This window comes from Apteryx mantelli, chromosome 5 (genome assembly GCF_036417845.1).
Source record: "Apteryx mantelli isolate bAptMan1 chromosome 5, bAptMan1.hap1, whole genome shotgun sequence".
Taxonomy (NCBI): Eukaryota; Metazoa; Chordata; class Aves; order Apterygiformes; family Apterygidae; genus Apteryx; species Apteryx mantelli.
In genome coordinates, this window is record NC_089982.1 from 41,897,952 (window position 1) to 41,921,764 (window position 23,813).

The 23,813-nt window shown below is 33.7% G+C and overlaps 1 protein-coding gene across 1 annotated transcript in view; it reads right to left on the minus strand.

Moving 5' to 3' along the window:
• Positions 1-23,813, minus strand: part of FSTL5 (follistatin like 5) — a 330,597-nt gene that overhangs the window by 270,325 nt on the left and 36,459 nt on the right. Inside the window, exon 3 of the mRNA XM_013951578.2 lies at positions 8,563-8,596. Within this exon, the coding sequence (XP_013807032.1) occupies positions 8,563-8,596 (34 nt within the window). The remainder of the gene's footprint in view (positions 1-8,562; positions 8,597-23,813) is intronic.

The following is a 23,813-nucleotide window of genomic DNA, read 5'->3' on the forward strand; positions in this document are numbered from 1 at the left end:
AATTTTATTATCAGTAGGTATCTCTAGTTGTCTTCAAGACAGTATGTGTTGTTTGTCCGCCCCCCCCCAAGATATTTTCGTCAGATGTTTTAAATTGTTTACTGTTTGCTACAGTCTGCAGTCCTTGCCATGAGTAGAACTTGACCCTGTAAGGTTCCTCAACTAACCACACCAATGGGATCAGTCACATGTTACTCGAGACACAAAAACACTATTGTATCACCAAAAGCAAGGTGGTTATAAAAACAAAAAAGTTATTACTGATTATTTTTCTCTTCCAGAAACAGAATAAACATGTTCTGAAACAAGAGTAAATGTATGTAAATAAATTAAGTTCTCAGGAAAAAAAAGTAAATAATGCCTCCAATTTTATATTTTATTGACTGTTCCTATGTAATAAACTATGTAACACAGAGGAAGAATTTTTTGCTGCTTATCTAAAAAAATCATTTTTTGAGATTTGAGAGGCACAGACTGCATCTTCTGACCTGTTGAACACGTGCAAATTAATATATTTGGGATTAACATCTTAGCCAATGAAGTCTAAACTTGCACATGGAATAAAATAAAATTACTTTTGTAAAGTTTTCTGATAGCTTATAGACCCTCAACCTAATTCTATAAAATCTATTGACAATGTCTCTTTTATTTCTTTTATGGATGAAGATCAGCCCCTGCAGAGCTTTAGAACAGACTCTGTGCATCTGCACTGCTAGGGAAAGACAGAAGATGAAGCAAGAAATCTCCCTTTTAAACTAGCTTCCCTATTTATCAGCTAAATTCACTCATACTGTATGGGCATCATATGCACTGTTCCCTACAAGCATGTAAGCCACGATCAAGGAAAGGGGAGACAGACTGTATACCATTCACATGTGATTGAAAATATTCCAGAACATTTACTTTTATTTCAGAATACAATTTAGTAGATGGAACCTTCTATGCATATTCCAACACCTGATTTGCTGACCAGGGCACAGGACAAGGAATATTCAGCAACTATACACATTGTTTTTCCTCCTGCCTAAAAAAAATAAAAATAAAACATAGACGGACAGTGATAAGATGAAGACAGTTTAGTACATTTTATCCAAAGAACAAAATCCAAATCCCAACACAAAGCAGCATTACGTATTGGCCTTGTTGCAAAACCACAACTTTAGCCTTCTGTATTTATCTACAGAGGTACTTAATCCATCACAAACACACCTCTTGAGCATATTTAATAAAAATTACTTTTGGTACAAAAGTACCTTCTGGTATATTAGGATTTCAAATTCTAATTTTCCTTTTTGGCACGTGCATACATCTAAAGGTTTCAGAACACACATATTTAGAATACACATATTTACAAGCTCTAGGTAATCAGTAGGTAATGTGGTAGGTAATAAATACCTATTCTATTTCTGTTTGAGGTTATGTTTTCCAGTTACTATTATTTTTATGCATGTGTGTGTGTGTGTGTGTGTGTGCGCGCGCGTGCATGCATGCATCTCTCTCCAAGCAAATTTGGCCTACAAATTTTGAAGTCAAACGTAATAAATGCCCATACGTAGCTCTATACAAGATAACAGTATTTTATTTCTTTGGTTATATTTTGCCTTAATATCCAGTTAAGGTTCTGGGGTTTTTAAATGTTAAAAACATAAACCTTGCTTTTTAAACATCTTGGTGTTTTGGCCTTTTTAATGTACTGGTATATAACAGAGGATCAGACCTGCTGAACTCTTAAATGAACTCATGTTCTTCCATATCTCAGTTGGTTTATACGTTCATAGATCAGGAAAGTCTTACTTTCGGTACATTATAAACCACTAGTATACATAACAGTTTAGTAAGTGTGATATTTCAAGTAATTCTAGATTACTGGCAGAAATAATGAATAAGTCCATTTAGGAAAAACAAATTACAGTCCTGTCTCATTATTCTGAATATAAAAACAATCACACTTAAGAATTCTTACATGGTTTATAACAACTTTGCAAAAATTTTCAGCTATTTTCTTTCCGTTTATTATCATTTTAATATGCATACTTATCCAAGAAAAAGTGGACCTATAAACTTTGGAGCCAACAAGAAGTCAAAAATAAAATCATAAGCTGAAATAAGTACACTATAAGTAAAACAATAGCAGTCAAGAAACTCCATATGAATACTGTTCACCCCAAGATGCCACCACACTAAAACTGCTGTTTTAGTTTTCATTAGTACAGAATATATATCTGTATTTCAAAATATACTAAATGGTGCAATTCTGTATTCTCTCTTTTCTATCTGAACCAGCTCTATTCACTTGTTACTGCTTAAGTACTTTCACTTACTTTCTTGACTAAAATCAAATAATTTAAATATTGGATAGTTTGAATATAACATTCAAGATAGCAGCTAGTTATCCTTGCAGCATCTCCATGGCATTACATCAGTAATGAGTCTGATTAGGTTACTTTACAAATACTGTGCTTTCTTAACAGACAGATCTTAGAACTGGAATCTAGCTTTTTCAATTAATACTTTGTTTAACATTGTATAGGAGAACTTTGTCACAAAAGTGTGTAGTACAACACAGACTTTTCTCTTAATGTATATTTTCAAAATCTCTGTAATTATATTGTTATCAAACATATTATCTAGATTTATATTGGCTTAAGTGAGAAGATAGTAAAGGTTGAAAAGCAAAATTAAATCAACGCTTTATGACATTTTACGATTCCATGATTTTACTGAAACTAGTAGAATTAAATTCAGACTGATATCTGACCCACACATTTTACTTGCTCACAATGGATTTCAGGTATGTTCAAAAAAATTTTTTTTAATTAATGGTTAAATTATTTTAACAGATAAGAGTTTTGTTTCTTTATAATGTGTTTCATAACCAGACTCTGAACTGGTTCAGAAACTGGAAAAAAAAATTGTATTTTTTATAAATGCTAATCATGGTAAAGCCATTCCATAATAAAAAATTAACAGCATTCAATTAATAACGTAACAGTTGCATTAAATTAATAAGATTGTATCTGTGGGTGCCTTGCAGGAGTATGGCAAGGAAAAAGAATGGAGAATTGTCCCAGTGGAACAGAGAGCTGCATTTCTTATGGGAATTCCTAACAGACAAGAGAGACATGACTCTGAGTTGGCTTTGAAGGAGAATGGAAGAGAGAAAAGGGAATAGTATTTGGTACACTGAAATTGGACAATCCTCGGTCTACCTCATAAAATTGTATTCTAAATCAGGTAAGTTAGAACATAACCATAAAGAAAAGAATATTAGAACAAACAATGTTATTGTTCAGATAATTAACAGCTACATTCCCATATAAAGAACATCTGGGGATAAACATTTACTAACTTGTCTGATTTTATATATATTCTCTAAAACAATACAAGTTTTTCTGATATCAGCTGGTCTACCAGTGTGACATACCAAAACATTAATCAATTCAGTCCAGGAGGCAAGATACAGCAGTTCAAATTTGGTTCAAATTGCATAATACAAGTCTGTTGAAGTTTCTGAAATAATTTGAATTTAAAATAGTATGACTCTGCAAACTCACAGGCATGATATAATGAGCCACTTGACACATTACAGACAGTAATACAGTGGTTTTTGCCATAGTTAATTGTTTTAATGTGACATAGAATTCATATGCAATATATTCTACATCATAACATATACAGCTTTGTTCAGTATCAAAAGGAATAAGAGGGCCATACTGCAAGATATACATAACAGTTTGCTCACGCATTGGCATTCAAAAGCATCTTAAGACAATTCGTCACTTAAAAAAAAGAATAATTACATTTATTGAATTAAGGCCTTACTGGTTCTGTCCTTTGGTTGATTTCAATTTTGAGCACTAACTTTTTATCTGTCCTCCTTCTTGTTTACTTTCATCTGGGTATACAAAAAGACTACAAGGACTCTCTGGAATCCTAAGCAAGGCCACAAACGTTGTGCACATATATTGTCTTTATAAGGAGCAAAATGCAAGTAAGATATGCAAGTGATGCTCGTATGGTATGCTCCTTATTTCTGGTAGCTAAAGATCATAAAAGGAACAGATGTTTGTTAATGATATCAGAAAAGCCTGACAATATGTTCATAATAGTAAAGAATTACATTTTTGAAACTCATCTGTGAGTCACCAATGATTTTGCATCCAGAATACTAAGGAGAGTATAAAATGAAAAGTATCAAACAGGATGAGAAATTCAGCTTGTAATTAAAATGCTGTCAGTCAGTACTGTCCGGTTTAGTTTTGTATGTTAGACATTCAAAGTCCAGGTGATCAAGACCGGCTTGCAAAAATTTGAACAGTATTCTTTAAAATGTAGTTTAACTAAACTAACATCATACAAGTTAATATTCATTTACTTATATGCACATATCTTTATTTGCAAATGCTATGAAAAGCATTTTTTTCCAAATCTCAGATGGAATAGTTTTTATGCTTTTCACTAATTGCTCTTTAAGATGCCAAAGTAGATAGCCAAAACTGGATGAGTTGTGTACAGTATCATCTGATTGTTCAATATTTGAAAAACGATGATCTTTTCAAAAGTACTTTCATGTTTTTTTGTTCTGGTAGATTCCCCCCCCCCTTTTTTTTGAATGCACATAGTATATAGAGCTTTTCTACATAGAAGTAATTTTTAATTCTTAAAAAGAAAATGATAGTACCATAATTTATACTTAAGTTTATCTGCAGAAGTAAGATTTTCAAAATAACTGTGACTGAGTTCAGCTATTGGTCATCTGAACCATTAGCAGGTAACGGAAGTATTGTGCCCCCATATTTTTTCTCAGTAAAGTGCTTGATATGGCTTTGAAGTTTGGCAAAAACGCTAGCCAGCTTTCTGATTCTTCAGAAACTATTCCCATTTTAAGAGTTTACAGTGTACCCTATTGAAAATACCTAATAGTCTCCTAAATTAAGGATCAGCTATGAACAAATTTATTCATGCTGCTTAAATACAACACCAGTTCCGCTATCCCAGACATATTTCCAAATCCATTAGAAACTGTCTAATTTATCATATACTGCAGGTCTGGAATTAAATGTTGTTCATTTGTCTGAAGGTGATAACATTGGGAAAGTGAGGTGAGGAGAGTTAAATTGCAACTCCAAACCAGCAAGTAACTTTTACCAAGGTTTTAGTTGGCGACTGTTTGCCCTGTTTTTGTGATGTGAAAATGTGTCTTTGGAGAACTAAATCTGTAATTAGATTATGTTTTTGTTTATTAACATATACTAACTAAATAAGTCTGATTTAAATGATTGGTATTTGATTGCATAATAGGTTATACAGCACATATTACTTTTACATCTGTACATGAGTGCATGTATATACATAGAAGACTACACATTTTAATATCTTTTTATTGCATTATATATATTTATATACTTATATAGTTTATGTGATTTTTATATTTTCTATAAAACAAGCAATGTTATACAAAGTTAAACAGCCCTTTTCACATTTTGGCACCTTATTTTGCTGTCACTATTATATTATGTTTAAATGTGTTCACTATTAAGTAGAAGACCTGTGTTATGAAGCTCATTTCATTTGTATTGTGCACTAGTGATAATCATTTTCATTCAGGAAAGAGTTCTCAGAAGTATCAGGAAGTTTACACATACTAAAACTTTTAGATAAAAACAGGGTTTGTGGGGGAGGGTTTTTTTTTGGGGGGGGGGCTTAAACAGTGTATGTACAGTTCTGCTATCCATTAAATGAAACAAGAAAGAGAATATCACAGATCAGACAGAGATGGGATTAGTGCAGAACAGGGTATGTTTGAGTATTGGCTTCTATGCATGATTGACACTGTGGTTGACAGTAAAAGTAACAGATGGGAAAAACAAGTGGGTCAGAAAAATGACTGTGCAGAAGCCAAAAACTACAAAACATCACCACCACCATTATTGAAACATTAATAGGAATCAGGCTTATTTCATGGCCATAAGTGAAGTAACATGAGAAATTGCTATACATTTATAATATAATAAAAATTATAGAATGGTGCTAGTTACTAATATCTTCATCCTACTGCATTCAAAAGGCATTTGACTTTAATTCTTCTGCACCATTCTTGTCTTATAAAAATACAAACTTAAAGAAGTACTGGGTAAAAATAAGATACTGAAATACTACTATCAGTAGGAATTATGAAGCACTCCAGAGCTACATAGTTTCATTTGGTAGGGATGTTTAACGTGAGTTGCAATTGCTCTCTAAATTAAAAAGATGACATGGGTTCCGAAAATTTCAGAATATTTCAGGAATCTCAGAAAGTGTTTTTGTCCCTTTACTATATATGGTAGTGTCATGTGCATGGAGTGTAAGGAATACTGTTAAAATGCTGCCCTGAGAACTCAGGTAATATTTACATCTCTCACAAGAACATAAATAGAACACAAGGCTTTCAGATACCGCATGTGAAGGGTGGGGGATCATTGACAATGCAGGAATATTTATACAAAAACATTAATTTAGCATTATTTGATCCAATCATCCAGTACTTTAAGCAGAAAAAGTATAACATCTTACGTACCATAAGTAAATAATAAAATATCAATACTTTTTGAAATTTTGCAGTGACAAAGAAGAAATTTAAAGAATACAAAAAGAGAAATTCCCCCAACAAAAAATTCAGCAACTAACTATAAGCATGTCTGCATATGTAGAAAAGTAGCATCATTTTTCCAAAACCTGCCCTATGCCTGAATGTTCTTTCAAACCACTGAAATCTTCTCAGTTGAATTGTCAGCTTAGACAGAGACATGCACAGCATGTAGGAAATTCAGTAGATTAAAGATTTTCTCTAGAGATGTTATGGATATAACTACAACAATTCTGTGCAGCTGAGCACCAATTTCACTGCATGTTTGGAGGTAATGGATATCTCCCTTCAAGTAGAGTTTGACACTTTGCTTTTGGCTGTAGTTGTGAGCAATATTTCATAATCCTTTAAAAATTATTTCTTTGATTAGTTAGCTAAACTAACAGCTAATGAACATGATGAACATTCCTAACTAGCTCATTATTTTGTTTCTGCATTTAATTGTTCCTCACTGCATAGTGACTGAACACCTGACAACTGTGGGGGGGAGGGGGGGAAATGTCAACTCATCCATAATATAACTTTGAGATAATTTAGATTTGTAAAGAATGTACAATTTCAGCATCTTTCCTTGTAGAAAAAGGCTTTAAGTTTTCAATTTATCTAAAACTAAGTATTCACAAATCTCTGATTTCTGTAATCTAATCCGAGTTTCACACTCTCATATAATTTGTATTACATCAGAAGGCAAAAAAGTTTTTGAACAATACATCACGGGTACACACACTAAATCTCTAGATGATTCAACTTTATATTACATTACCTCAGGAAAAAAAAAAAAGGAACTTCAAGAGAAAAGAAAGTTGTAAATCACAAACTGGGTGAAACTGAAAGTTTTCTTGGTTTATTTTGTTATGTATGTACGCTCTTCAGATGAAGGACCATAGGGCCTTCAGGTGTTGCAAATCATCACATCGTCATGAACAGCTTCATTGCACTGACACAATTCCACCCAGACTTCAGATTTAGCTTATCTTTAGATTCATGTGTGTAGCCATAGTGCAAGGGAAAGCAAAGAACTGAGATTAATGTGATACATAAATAAGTGAATTAAGAACAGCTAACGCAGATGATATGATTAAGCACTGCTTCCCAAAACAATACAAAAGATGTGGGTTAATTTGTCACTTAAATTCACTCCTCCTCTCTTTTTAACTTTGATGGACATTCTTTCCCCTTCTGCCTTGTTTTCCTTTTCAAAGCGCATCGTAGCCTACCTCCATAAGAACCTATCATCTCAAGACAACAATCCTTGCACCTGTTGTATTGGCAATGTCACCTTTCATTGCTTGCTCGGCAAATTTTCAACAAAAAGGTCTAGGCTTTCTCTCTCTTAACTGACTTTGCTGGAAAGAAGCACAAAATCCACAATCTGGGGTTCTGAATTCTTTTAATTTCCTTGATACAGAGCTGTATTTTAACCTGGATATTCTATTTCAGGTAGTGCTTACCACTGGTATAGAGTAAGGTGCAGTGAAAATATAAAAATTTGTATGCAAAAAAACACATATGACAGTTATTTTTGAAGGAAGCCTACTAAGGACATGATTAATCTGCAAATAAATTGGAATCATATCCAATTATGGATTTACTGAATGGAAAGGGAAAATCTAAGGTGACTGTACTGATGCTTCATTAATGCATAATAAAGACTCATAGTCTAATTCACAAACTTAGTGAGAAGCCATGCGGCCCATCCCATCCATACTGCAGCAGTCAGCCTTGTTCATCTCAAGCAAAGAGTTCCAAAAACAGTAACTTAACTGTATTTTCTACATTTCCTTCCCCTTTCCTCTTCCCTGGGTATATTTTTGTCACTTCAAATACCACAGTACTCAGTAAACAATCTGCCTGGACAATTTAACCAACTTATTAAGTGTTAAATTTGTGTTAGTTACAGGAATCTCTACATTTTGAAAATAGTTAGCACTTACCTTTATTTCGTGAACTTTCTTGATTCTTTTCTTGCTGCAATGAAAAAATAGAAAAAAAATTATTTACTGTATTAATTATCATATAGATCATGGACACAGAGATCCAGAAGCAACTTAGTCTAGTTCCTCCTCCTTCCTGCTCTGAGCAGGTATCGTTTGCCTGCTGCCGAAAGAGTCCCCTCTAGCCCAGTTTTAAGCTCGCCCAGGACACTTACTTTAGAGGCCCCGGCCAGCCTCAGTTATTCCGTGATACTGGGTGGCAATTCCAAAACCTTTTAATTGCTGCAGCAGAGCTTAGCTATCCGCAGCATTAGCAAGCTTTATCCCAGAACAAACTTAGCTGAGATCTCCTCAGCTACAAGTAGATTTTTTTTTCACCCCCATTTTTTTCCAGCTCACCTGCATCCCAGTGAACACAGAAAAATCTTTAAAGCAAATAAAAGTAGTCTTTTCTTTAGTAAAATAGCTTTAACCTGTTTTCATCAATTGTAATAACTGTAATTTCTATCTTTTCAGTTATCTTCCAGTCTTTTTTTTTAAGTTTGTTGCCTAAAGCATTCTAATATCCTGATTTAGAACTGTCTAGAACTAGGGGTTTTTAAACACATCAGCTTATAACCACAGCAGCAACATACAACATATATTGACATATTTCATAGTAACATTTCTCTTTGCACAATGGTATGACACATTTCCTTAAGTTTTTCCAACGCGATCCCCTTAGCTGTGCTCTATGTAACCTCCTACAGCACTGTTACCTAGACAGTTATTCCTCACTTTGGATTTTCTTCAAAATACTACCCTTGTATTTTTCTGTATCAAATTACATTAGAAGGTTAACAAGAAAGGATTCATTCTACTGAAGCAATACCGCACAAAAGAGGATGTCAACTTTCATGTTTAGAAAGCCATCAACTGACAAAACAGTTGAATCTGTTTTTTTAAATAAGCAGGGCAAGCCATTATCACCCCTACACCCAGAAGACTAAACCTGAGCAAGTTGTTCACAGGGCAACAGACTCGCTTTTTCTTGTCATACAGGAATACCCATTTTTTTTAATATCCTGAAAACTAAATATAATTTTACCTTTTTATTTCTACTATACCTTAAAAAAAAAGAGAGAGAGAGAGAGAGACTGGTCACATAAACCTTTCGATGTTGTTTCAAATGCCATAGAAACAGGAGGGCAGAGGGCAGGAAGTAGCACTGAGCAGCCTCGCATCAGCTGCCAATGGGATGAAGCAACTCAAACGTTGCAACTCAAAAGTTAAAAGTCTCGCCACAGTGGAGATTTCTGTCATATTCTAGGTAAATCTAACTGGTGTATAGCCCTTATACGTATTATATCACACAGTGTTAATAACCTTTTACTAATATAATATACCGAGAACTGAATTTGTGCAAACTGGCGGGTACACATGAATATACTGCGTACCTGGAGCAGATCGTGGGCAGCCTCAGTAGGCACCGGCAGTTTATGAAGCGACAGACGACTGCTGGCGCGGCTGATGCCCAGGCACCTGCCGAGCATGTGGCGGAGAAAAGGGAGAAGAGCCCCAGCAGAGCATCCTGTAACACCAGCGAGGACACTTGGCACAGGCCTTTCAATGCCGCGTGATGGCTGCATAACGACCTTAATATGAGAGAGCTGAATAGAGCAAGCTGATACGTTGCTCACTGTAGGACAGCAGTTGGGCTTGAAAACCCTAGGCAGGAGGGCCAGACTACAACTATCAAGCAAAAGCTATTTTGAAGCTTAAATACTAATTCATGAGAGAAACATCGTATTTAGTACAGGACAAATATCTGACAACCATCCCTGGAGAGCACTGTCTTATCCTGAAGGAGGTACCAGCACAGGCTCTTCGGCTGACCCGCTAGCCTCTAGCTTAGCCCAGAATATTTGGTGTACCTGTGCTTAATTCTAGCTCTGCCTTCTTGCCCCTACAAACCTCGGAAACTCTCCCATGTGAACCTAAGAAACTGTTTACATCAGGCATATACTACGTTATCAGAATGTTATTCTCAAAGTTTGCCAGTATTTATGGAATGAACTTGTTAATCACGCATTGTGAGATAGAGCCGTTTGCTTTAATCACATTTTAAACGTGTTGACTGTTATTGCCATTAAGTTAGTGAGGCAACAATGCATCAAAAAATATTTATGGAAAAACATTTGTTTCAAAGGTATTAACTCAAAATATCATGAAAAATTTGCAAGTGGCTGAAATTTCTCATTTTAATATTCTGAGCCAAAACATGAAGTCAAAACAATACTTTGTTCAAAACACACAAGCATTTCCAGCCTCGCATTTCCTATAAATATGTATTTTGATAATTGTTCAGAAACCTTTTTACCATACGTAATTTTACTTGCACAATAATTCTTACACAACGGTTTATGAACAATGAAACATAAGCGCTGCTGAAGTGATTTTTTTTATTTGAACAGATAATATTAAACCTCACTTTTCCAGTTGTATTACTTGTGTCATAAACTAAAAAATATTGAATGAGAATCCATCTGAAAATTAGAAACATAGAAACTTATTTTTTTTAAAGCAGCAAGCTTCTTAAATGGTCTACTTTCCTTATCTAAAACATTATAGCAATTTGACAAAGTTTTACTAAAGAGCCCAAGTTCCATGCTTAGTATTAACAGCTCAATATTAAGAAACAAAGAAACAAGTCAAAAAGATGTGCTGATATTGCTAACAAGAAACAAAAGACTTTCAGAGACCCAGCAAGTTCATTTACCAGAGGACTCGCTCCAAATACTCTGAAAATACAGCTAAAGTTGACACTTCTACTATTCATTCGTTTTTCCCTATTTGACATACAGGATGGTGGTCACTTGGCAACCATGGAAGAGTTATTTCTCATTCAAGCAATAATGGCTACCATATCATGTTCTTCTAATTTAAGTTTTAGGCATATTTTATTTCCTGACAAGCTATTTCTTCAGAAATGCTGAAGTCCACGTAATACGAAAGTTTGAAACACGTAGCTCAAGCAATTTTCTTTAGTAGTACATTTGTACATAATTGCATATATCCACTAAACACCCCCCAAGAGAAAGAACACAGTAAACAAAATTTGCTGCATAATATGATACTTAGTGTTGAATATATACTGAGCTAGTTGTCTTCAATGACATGAGAAAACCCTATGAGAATTTACTTACAGCAGCAATCTGTCCCCAAGATTTCAGACTTTGATTTTAGACAACAGTCCTTCAAAGAAATGCTGTTTTGTGTATTGTAAGGTATTCTTCAAACAGTTTCTTCTTCATGAGCTTATGCCAGCAGAATGGTATAAGAAGTAGGCTTAACAAAATACTTCTGCAGGTCTGTTTCCATTACAGGATATGTTGATTTATAAGTATTTGAACAGAAAAAGGAAAACAGATAACTTCGTTTTATTTTTGCTTTTGTTGCAATTTTTAAATAAGTGGTATCTTGAGTATTCTATAACTTATTGATAACAAAGTAAGTCTATGGATTACAATGCAGGACTAATTGCACTATTTTAACTGATCTATAAATACCAAAGATTTGTTATGGTGGTGCTCCTATCAGCTTTGTTTAGTCTTAAATATATACAGAACACCCACATAAATCTAGGGAAAGAACTGAGTGTCTGCACCAATATGCACATCTTCCTGGATTGCATAGCACCATTTTAATAGTATTTTTTCTGGTTATCAAGCAAATAATTTTATAAGAGCTATTACCAACCTTTGTATGAGTTGCATGGAAAAAATATCACGTGAAGCTAACTCCGTAAACTTGCATAGCTGCTTAAACTCTACTAAGTAGCTTTTTAAACTCATGAAAGCAATAGAGGTATAATCAATAATACAAAAGTATTTTATAAATCAAAGATACATAGAAATGTTTAGCTACCATTCACTTAACATTATGAGGCCATCTAATCTACAAAAAGCTAAAAAATTTTGTTTTAAATGTTTCTCATTTTGTAAAATAATATGGCCAGTGACACAATGTTTATGTTACATTTGTAACACCAGGTTACAGGGAATAAATCAGTGATTTTTTTTCCTGTTGATTCAAAAAGTAGCAGTATGCCAAAGCTGTACCCATCTGCAAAGTACATTTTCAAAATTCTACTTAACTATGTTAAACAGATTAAGAAAAAGAAGAGTTACAAATTTGAAAACGTAATTCTGCCTTTACTGTTGATACCATATGGTATACTAGATTGTGAAGCATTTTCACATAGATGCAGAATGTTTCCTAATTACAATGAATAGTATTTTCTGAAGTATAAAATACTGTATGATAGGTTAAATTTCAAAGCAAATCTAAAGTTCTGATTCTCATGCCACACTAGTTTTAGCATTGCTTAATTCCTTTGACATTTCAACTATAGTCAGCATTTGGTTTAGAAGATCTAAATAGCACTTTCTTTTGGTCTTCACAAAGGATAATTTGGTCTCATATTCACTTTATATCTCTTTAGAGGTCAGAGGATGAAACTTAGACTTTGCTCTAACAAGCCAGTGTAAACTCAGTGGGATCTTATTCATTTTAAGCAGGCTCTGCTTTAAAAAAAAAAAAAAAAAAAAAAAAAATCTTCAGAGCAAGTCTGTATCCAAGTTATGCTAGCATTCAGATACTGCAATTTATAGGCTCAGGGCTCAGTCCCACAAAGCTCACTAGTCATTTTTCCCCCCTTTTTTCCCCTCCTTTTAGCTTGCAATTAGAAAGAATGGAATTTTTTGTGACAAAGCTGCAAGGCCTAGAAGGTCTGCTGCTCAGAGTACAATAAGTAGATTCTGAATACTTAATCCAAGCATTGATTATTAAATCAGAGTAGCCTTACAGGAAAGAAATCTTAAAAAACAATTGTTGGTTTCAAGGGAGAAGGATAGAAACACTAAAAAGAAAAAGAAAAACCTTTTTGGGAGAAGAAAGAGTACAACAAGTTGGGCAAAAGTTAGGAGGGGAAGGAAAATGACTCGGATGAAGTTTTAAAATTTGAAAAAATAAAATCAGGATTTTTGAACTGTGTTAAGATTTCAGTGCTCCCATAAAAAGAAGTTTCAAAGAAAGAAAGCATTAGCTGGAGGTATCTTTTATTTTCTTTAACGACTTAAATTTCAGCTGAGAATTTTTGAGCAGCTTTACATGGCTATTACTTTTCTCAAAAGGCTATGAATTTTAGTTTTAAGCTACCATTCAGCCTACTAAGAAAACCTTTGCTAGCAGATCATATACCAGCCTCCGTGCAATACACCTTGGGCCAGCAAGGCCCTTAGTAGCAGCAAAGTGCACCCAGATAGAAAGAGAAATATGTGAGCCCCAAGTTAATTCAGGACTATCCATTTATTTGAGTGCAGCACCTCTGAATTGTGAAATTAACCCGGCTAGCAGAAACCTGCTATAATATTAGACCTTTCAAATGAAAACAGAGTTAAAAACATAGAAAAGAAACTTCTACTGAAGGTGCATAAATACAGTCCTCCTTACCTGAATCCAGGTAGAAGATATCTTATTAAAAGATACAAGTATGAGGATTAACTTAGGTAGAAAACCACAAAGCAGCAATAACTTATGTTAGTGAGAAAATGTTATAAGCACTTATGACTTAGCAAAATTAAGTTTAGATGCTCAGGGAAATAGAAATTGTTCTGCCTGGTGGGGAAAAAAGTTGACTCTTCTCAAAGAGTTCCTTCACTAAATTTCCTTTCTCCTCTAAGGGCAGGAAGCAGCAGAGTCATGGGACAGGGGGCAGGTAAGCAAACAGTACTTTATTATGACAGATATTCCTATTTGCATTTGTACAGTATATTAGTGCTCTGCTGCTGTCCTGAAAAGGAATTTCCACACATATTCCATTAGCAAATAAATGTAACTGTGCAAGTATTGTTGTATTATCATGCTAGGTTTGTAAAAACACTGTGGTGTGGAAGAGTTAATAGAGCTGCTATCACATTTATGCTATTCTACTCTTCTGTTGCATTGTGATATATAAGCAAAACATTTTCACCTCACTTGTTAGCAATCAAATAAATATTTACTGTTATTCTATATACATATATAATAATTTGTTCAAATTAAAAAGGTTATGTGAACCACAATGTTATATTATTATCCACTAAGTCATCCATAAGCAGAACAAATCATTCTGCATCCCAGGATTCTTGACCTGCTTCAGTGTACCTAAACAGTTTTGAATCTAATACTCTTCAGCCCAATTAATCAGACAAGTTGCATGTCTTTGCATCATTTTATGTTGCATCAAACTGTATCAGTCTCATGAAATGTACCAATGCAGAACATATTAGAACCGTAAAGAAGCCTTGTGTGTCTGCATTCAGTGCAAATTTTTCAAAGCACAGTGGATGAAAGTGGAGAAAATGTCAAATTTTCCACTGTGTGAACTAGAAAAGATTATGGATGGCTGACCACACAAATTGCTATTCTGGAAAATCACGAGTTATAAGCTACTTGCAGTATATCTCAAACCCAGCTCCGTAAAGAAACTGATTTAAATACACAGAAATGCTTTTGCAAGGTAAAAATGTCCCTTTTTCATGCTTGTTTCTTTGTCTTAATACACAAATAGCATCCATTTCTCTTAAAAACATCCTGACATTCTGACAATATTGTTGTTCAGCTGTGACACATTTAGTAAGTAATTTGGACATGGTTTCAAATTTTATTTAGAAAAAAGGCTTCCTATTGGCAACATGGAGAGTTGAACAGGATGGTCAAACGGACTCTCAAAGATTCCGCAGAAGGCATACAGATATACATTAAAAAAAAAAAAAGTACAGAACTGATCTGTACAGGCAGATAATATTCTCAGACTACCAAAATCCACCAGGCTATTTTAGAAACTGTAAACCTGATTTCTTAGCCCCATTGAAATGTGTATTTTGTGCATTCTATTAGGTTTCATGTTGCTGTTTTTCCCTTTCTGGATGGAGCACAGTTGGTATTTATAAACCATTTAGAGGTTACTTGTAGAAGCACATTGACTTCTAATTAATTGTGTGTTCTTAAAAACCAAACAACGCACTTCCTGCATCCAGAACCTCACTCATCTGTCTGCCAGAGTGGGCTAGTGATAAAGAAGAGCCATATTTCTTTCTTGCAAAACTCTAAGGCAAACTGTACTTGTACATATTAGTTGTATTTAAAAATTAACTGCTGAATTAATGATATTCTTAAAATAAACAAAGTGCTAATTAGTCTAAAACATACTATAGATTGTCCTTGATATGTGAACAAATTAAAATAATTTAATAAACATAAACCACTAATTAAAGAAATTGTGATGGAAGAGGGAGTGTAAACTTATTTGCTTGATTAACATTTTATAATGAAAATTTATCATCAATCATATCATACAATGTAGTTAAGATGCAGAAAGTTACTTTTGTGTTCATTACATTTAATATTCATTCTGCAGTGGGGGTACTTTGTTACTATATATCAACTTTTTTGACGAATTACAAGGAATAGTTGCTATTAAAGATAATATTTCAGTGACAGAGGTACCAAGATAATATATTTCTACTATGTTGTTAAAAAATATACAAGCTAAGGTAGTTGAACAACAACATAATAGCTTGTATTAATACAATGACTTTAACTGAAAGAGATCTAGATTATGGTTTTTGTTTGTTTGTTTTTTGTTGTTTGTTTTTTTTAATTTCTGGATGAAAAAATAGTATGGTCACAGCCAGTAGAGATCAAAAGCACCACATAGCATACAATAATTTCTTAGTGTTTTGAGAATAAATTTCATTGATGACATTACACTGAACATTTATGTTTCAAGAAGTTTTACAGAATCAGACTTCATCACAAACTCACATCAACTGCACTACAATTGCAAATTGTACTCAAAATGCATGCAAAGCAGCAACAATGTCTATGTTTGTAAATCTATTCTGACAAGTAGCAGTAGGCAAGGCTATGCCTCTATCTCCGACAGTAAGGAAGAAAGAATAAGCAAAATGTGATCTATTTTCCTGCTGCTCTTGTCAGATCTCTAAAGTAATCTGCTATAGGTTGTTCTTGGATCACTAACACATCACATGAATGTATGATTGCATGAAGGAAGCAAGATGCAGAGCAAGGTAGCTAGGCAGAAACAAGGGAAAATACAAAGGTGTGGAAGATCTTTGCACAGAATTAATGACATTTGCAGGATTAGGCATTACCAGATATTATAGTCTTAGAGTAACACAGAATCCTCTGGACACAAGAGCGAAAGAGTTGTTTCACATATATACGTGCATGTATAAAAACCAACCACACACAGCTGTAAAGAGCTGTGAAATCTAGCAATTTGCATCTTGGTTTGCTGATTTAGATCCCTGAAGAACATGAAGAAGTCTACATCATGGCAGTCCCAGAAAGGGGAGCATGAGACAGTTGTTCCACTTTGCATGTGGCAAGTTACAACCCCCCAAAGCAAAGAGGAAGCAGAGAAGAAATTAAGATATACGAAAGTTTCAAATCCTATTGTCTATGCCTATGTGGTTTTGAAGAAAGTTATCTCCAGATCAGGCTTTTACATAGCATGCACTTTCTCCTGTCCACTTTCCACCCACAGAAGTTCCACACTAAGGCTAATCCACAGTTTTTCTGTTTAGGCATGTCTGAATGCCTTAAAGCAAATCTCCTAGATGTGCTGGTAATGCGCATATTATTCTTAATGTCAGCCTTGGCCCATGTAAGACAGAGCAGAGAAAACCTTGGTCACTGAAGTGAAATAATTGCTCTGGGCTAAAGTCACATGCTAACTCTTAACTTTCTTCAGTGTCAACTGCATTGAAGTAGCTGCAAGCTAATGTCAGAGTAACACTATACAGACCAAACAGATTTCTGGAAACCTGATTATATTCTACAAATAATACTTCTTTCCAAAAACGATGAAGAGAGAAAGATAAACATTTTAAAAAACAAAGGTTCCTCTGGTGAGCTTCCACATGCAGAATTGTTAATGATACATGGGGACCCATTTCCTAAAACTGCTGCCTAATATTAAAAGACCTATGTGCAGCAGGTTGCAAATAGCTCCCAAGGGAATTAAGTACCCTCCATGGAATTAGGCCCATATGCCCTGATTAGTATTGCAGCTGAAGAGAAACTGAGAAGCAGTTTCGATTTTTATCTTATCTTTAAATTCAAGGATCCTCGTTTCACTAAATGATTGGTTTTTAGGAGGATCATAAAATACTTTTCTATTGTCTTTTTATTTCCAATCTAGAGCTAGTCCAAGAGTACTCTTTAAGACTCTACAGACCCAATGAAGCAGTGAACAAAGGCCAAACACAGTCTTTTCTCTATTTTACTGAAGCAGAGAAGGACCTGCATTCCAGATTTTGTGTTATTTAAAAATGAAAAAAAAAAAAATTGACTTTAAGGAACAATACTTTAATCATTAAAATATTTAACACATGGTTTAAGTAGTAGACGAGGTATACATTGAAACATGCATAGAATACTGCTACTACCACTAAAATATCAGTTTCTATACTGAAGAGAATATAACGTTATTTGTGTCATCAAGTCCAGGCTACAATGATACTTAGCTAAGTAGGAGGAGCTATTAACATAGCATGAAAGGTGATTATACAAGTGTATATTATTACTGCATATTTTGCATCAAATTTTAAATGCTTAGACATTCAATGTAGAACTACATTTCCCTATATGGGCAGCAGCAGATCTTCTTTCTTTTAAACTACCAAGAAAGAAATGAGATAACATAGGAAGGCTGATGAGATGCTGTAAATGAATACACCTATCTCTCTATATAAGCAACAACAATATTCAGTGTATATTTTTATTTTGGAGTTATCTGAGGACACTCCAGATTTGAATAGACAAAGAAAAGGGAAATAGATCTCTAAGCTGTAATATTTTACCATACTGAATTATCTCTTGAAATTCTAAGGGACAGGCCTTAATGGGTATTCAATTACCTTCCTACATGTGTGAGTTCCTAAAACTTCAGTACTCTCACAATTACTGAGAAGTATTATATTTCCTGACAATATAGTGTTATTTTTTCCCCAAAAACACTGCAGATGGATTTTAGCTGCACAATTCCCATTGACATTAATGGCAGTAATTTTCCTAAAAACCCTATTCTGTTTTTAAATTTCAGAGATGGTTTTTAAGTGTAATTTTCTAAAGTGTAATTTTCTCAAAGCCACATAATGTGCATTGCGTTTTATTATTCAGCCTGTCTGAAGCTCATTCAGATCTTATCTTTCCTCTTTATAAAATTTTGTCAAGATAAAAGGAAATCTGCAGGAAGAATGATTATTAGAGAGTATGGACATGTCAGTGTCAATATCAATTACCTTCTTACAAACCAGGAATGCAAGTAATATTTAGTCTGCTTTAGGACATAATTGTGGGTAAAATTGTAGTATACCTACCAGTATTGATTAAAACCTGTATGCTAGGAATTTTCTAGGAATAATTTGCTGTTTCTACCAGTCATCTTACAAGGGCACATAAAGTAGGGTTGAAAAGGAAAAAGAAGTTCATGATATGAATATTAATCAGTTGCATCTGCCCTTTTGTAAAGCACAGAACATGTATTTGAGGAATATGCTCATCCTAACCAGAAATTCCATGAGAGATTATGTTACATTACCCGCTCTGTGACATTTAGGAAATAAGAACCCCAAATTAAGATTTTTCTTAAACCTCTTAAACTAGCAGAGGCAACTAAAATAACATTTGTTTGGTTTTTATAATAGACTATGAATAATCTGTATTGCAAAAATATCCAGCTACTGATTCAAAAATCCTGTTCGTTTCATAATATTTTCATTATGCTTCATTTTGATGACTTTTTAATAGCAGCTGCACTTTCTCTATCAAACTTCCATATAGTTCCATCCTTGAAACTTGATCAGTCTTGGTAACATCCATATTGGTGGACAGCTTCTTTCTTAGTTTCCCAGTGATGTCACATAGGTAATCAAAAGAAAGGAGACTTGGAAGCAGATTCTTTACTTATAAACTCTGTGTACATGTATTATTAAAATGGAGAAAATGAATGAGTACCAGGGGTTCTTTCATTTCATTATATCTAATGATGGAATATAAAGCAGGAAGCAGTCATTGTAGGGAGAAGCCAAATGTATCCAAGTGATAAAAATCTGTGGTTTAATAATTGTTAGTAATAAACTATTAAAGGGAATGATTTGAAAATGTTAAGGATATAGAAAATCCATATACACTTTTTTTTTTTTTGAAAGATATACTTTAGTCAGCCCAGTTATAGGAGGGAGGAAGGTATATCAAGATAAGTGGGAGACCTTTACGCAGAAAGTCAGACTGGATAACACAGTGGTTTCTCAGACAAAAAAAAAAAAAAAATTGCACCAGGACTGGCCTTCTGCAATTTGTAGCATCAACTTGTTGTACAACAGTAATTACTATTCATTTCAAAGGGCTTTTCTACCAGTAGAATTTTCTCATGTGAAAGAGCAATGCAGAAGGAAGTCAAATGATGTAACACCAAAATAATGTTAATTGAAGACAACAATGGAAAATAGTGCCAAAAATGCATATCAGAAATGCTGATAACCTAAAAAGTTAACTAAATTCTATCAAAATAATACAATATCAATTGTATTATTGTAATACTTGCATTGATGTATGAATATAATGTTTGGGTAAGAGTAGTAGAAATTAATAGCATTTCCACGTACCACTGCAGAGAGTGGAAGATTGTGCCAATGACTTAAGGAGGGTGGTGGATTTTACTTTTCTTTAGAAATTACAGTTTTAACTATAGATTGTTTATTCCAGGCTGCACACCCAGAATTGCAGGTTAAACAGAAAACAAATGACTGATAATTTTGGTTTGGTTTGTTTTCAGGCGAGAGGGGAAATAGAAGGAACAATCTTGTTAGATTTTTCTTATTTCAAATTAGTATTTTGTTAAAATGTACTGAGTAAGGGAATTTCAGTGCAAAAATTAACTAACTGATAGAATTAACAATGAACAGATCATTAAAACAGATGTGATTAATATCATGCAATGATTAAAGATATATTTATTGCTGTTATACTTGTTTCAGGAAGTGTAAACAGTCTGTACTGATATTTAACAAGCTACATTAAATGAAAACTTAGAATTGCCAAAGAACTGAGAAAACACTTCTGTGAAACAATAATCACTTGCTTATTTCCTCAATGACTTTCAGCAAAGTCAAATAGAAACATTTTTTTGTTATTAAAAGTTGGGAGATCTTTAATTTTTATAGTTTAGGTTTTAACATTCCATGTTCTTGAAAGCATTTAAGCACAATCATACCAATGCATATCAAACCATGGAAATAGAGTTTAATTAAAAGATGTTTCTTATGCCTCATTAGACTATTCCTTTTCTTTATGTGTCAGGCCTGAACAGAGTTATCAAAACCTTTTAAGTTCTTAATGAGCCTCTTAAGGTTTAGCCCCAATATTTGAAAGGCAAATAAAACTGGTGTTTGGGGGCTTTGCAGGGAGCAGGTGGGTGGAGTTGTTGTTATTTTCTTAGGAAAATAAATTTGAACCTGAAAGATATTGATTTTCCTTATTTTTTGGTTGGCTAGATTTGAGCATAAAGAAGGATTTAGTACTCGTCAGAGAAGACTTACTGTGGAATAAGTTATCAAAAACAAATAGAACGCTCCAGGCTTGGACCACTTATATGATCCCAACAATAAATATAAAAGGGGAAGAGTAAAAATAAGGTGTCGTGCCAACTATTGCAATCTTACCAACTCACCAAAGCCAGAACTGAAGGCATCTTGAGGTAAGCATAGCCTACTTAAATAACCAAGGTCCACAAGGAAAGAGAACAGAAGCCTATATGACCTTCTTACTGATACTTCATTCTGTGAACAATGGAGGTAAGCCATTGCCTAAGTTTTACAGTTACAAAACTCAAAAGGAAAGATTGTTGAAGAAAACTAGATCAAATATACCTAAATTCAGGCTATCTTTCTTACCATGGCTTCTTTGCAAAGTCTTCAAATGAAAAATTTAGAAAGGGTCAGGAAAATAAACCTTGAAGAAATACCTTAGAGTAATAGCAAATACTTTTACTGCAAGATAACAAAAGCCATAGCTCACATAAAGTGTAGCTGGGTTGCTTAACCTGGCATCTTAGTAAGATGAAATCAGGACAGCTGATACTGTAAAAGCAAAAAAGATACAGTAACATTTCACAAAACATGGCTTTATCCAAAACATATCAGATTTGTGCTCACAGTGCACATCACATTCTCAGTAAAAATATCACAGTTCAAATTTATTATAATAGTTAAACTAATTAAAAACCTAGGTATGAAAATATATTAGTGGAGAATGGTTTTTTATGGGAATGTATTATTGCATGACTATTATGAAATGAGTTGCTGAAAAATACAATCTTGCAAACAACATTTTTAGCAGACAAAGAATGTTAGCATACCAAATAATGATACATGGTACACATCAAAATTAATATAAAATATTAGTATGTGTGTGAGTAAATGGGCTTGTTATATTTGTTTTTACAAAAGTAAAGAAAGAAATCTACTAAGAGCTAGAGAATTGGGTAGACCATTCTTGTAGCCATACACACATGGTAGGGTACAAAAGAATTGATCATGCTATATAAGATACTTGCATTGAACATTTCAGAATACTAGATGCTACTAGAAAAAAGGCATAAAAAGTGAAAGCCTCTAGAAGCTGAAACTAGATAAACTTGATGTGGAAACAAAGATCTTCAAAGGAAAGTAGATTGTTTTTTGAAAGGATGCATCACTGTGTTTTATGTCAGAAACTCTCTGATGTCACTGGTTAATCTTATAAGCATTCAGCCACTCTATTCTCTTAGTTTGTACAGTATGAGATCTTATTTAAGCTCTTCATTTCACACCAATTCTTCTTTAGCTCCTCAATTCAATTTTTGTTCCCTGCATTGATTCAGAACCTCCTAATCAATACAACTACATGGAGGAAGTATTGTCTGGTCCTCTGGAGGGCTCTATCTCATCATTACTTATGGACTAATGTAGCTATATTCCTGCCCAACATTTGATCTTGATGATTTCTGCCACCTATGAAAGCAGGCTGAGTAAATCAAAGTGGGACTGGATTCATTATTCCTAATAGGGCCAGGCACTTTCAACCAATATTCTTTTATATTCATTATGAACTGTGATCTTAGCAGCATTTTTGTGTAAACTCAGTATTCAGATCAGTTTAAATCATAATAGAGCAGCAAATCCATCAATAAAGTATTTTCAACGGCCACCAAATAAGTATTGCAAAGAGTTTCTACAATTTTGATTGACTGATGGTTTTCTTAATATGGTCCATTGTTGTAATTTTTTCTAGACTGCCTCACAACACATTTCACATTAAATGACACAGAAGTCTTATTCCTAATGAAGAAAATACAAAAAGAAGTGTTCCTATGTTAAGATGTAACATGACAAAAACATCTCTACTACATACTAAAAAAGTTGCAAGGCTTAAGACAAAGAGGCAGGTAAAATTATTCTAAGTGAAGGCAGAAGAAATATCAGAGAAAAATTCATGAAGCTACACAAAGAACTAGATGGTATTTACATTTGCTAAAAGTTCAGGAAAAGAGATTTCAAAACAAAATCTCATTTTCCAATTTTCATGTGAAATCAAGATAAAGGAGCTAGTTTATTTTCATTTACAGATGTTTGAGATTAAAAAAAAAGGACTCCAGTCACTTTTAGAGACATTGATTAATTTGTCCTAATCATTTTTCCAAAAGAAAGTAAACACAATGAAGAAGGAGTTAAAACTCCTGAGGCATTTTCCTAGTGTTAAAAACTTTTCTGAAGTTGTTTCTCTACCACACGAAATATAGAATGGAGAGTCTTAAGGATGTTTTAAATTATAGATATCAACAAGAGATATAAATTTAAAAATCAAATATTTAGTCAATCTAACTGGAGTCAATTTAAAAGGAATCTAATTCTATTTTATAATCAGGCAATGTAATTTACAGTTTTCAAATGAAATACTATTCTTTTATGCCAGTGCTGCATTTACTCAGTTGAGAATATAATACTGTATAACTGCAGGGTATATTGGTGTTAAAAAACAAATATTTGAAGTACATAATTCCTCTCATTTCAAAACAGAATTTTATTAGCCAATTATAATCAGAAAAGCGAGAAATAAACCATATATTAAGTGGATCGTTATTTATTTGAAATGATGAAGCT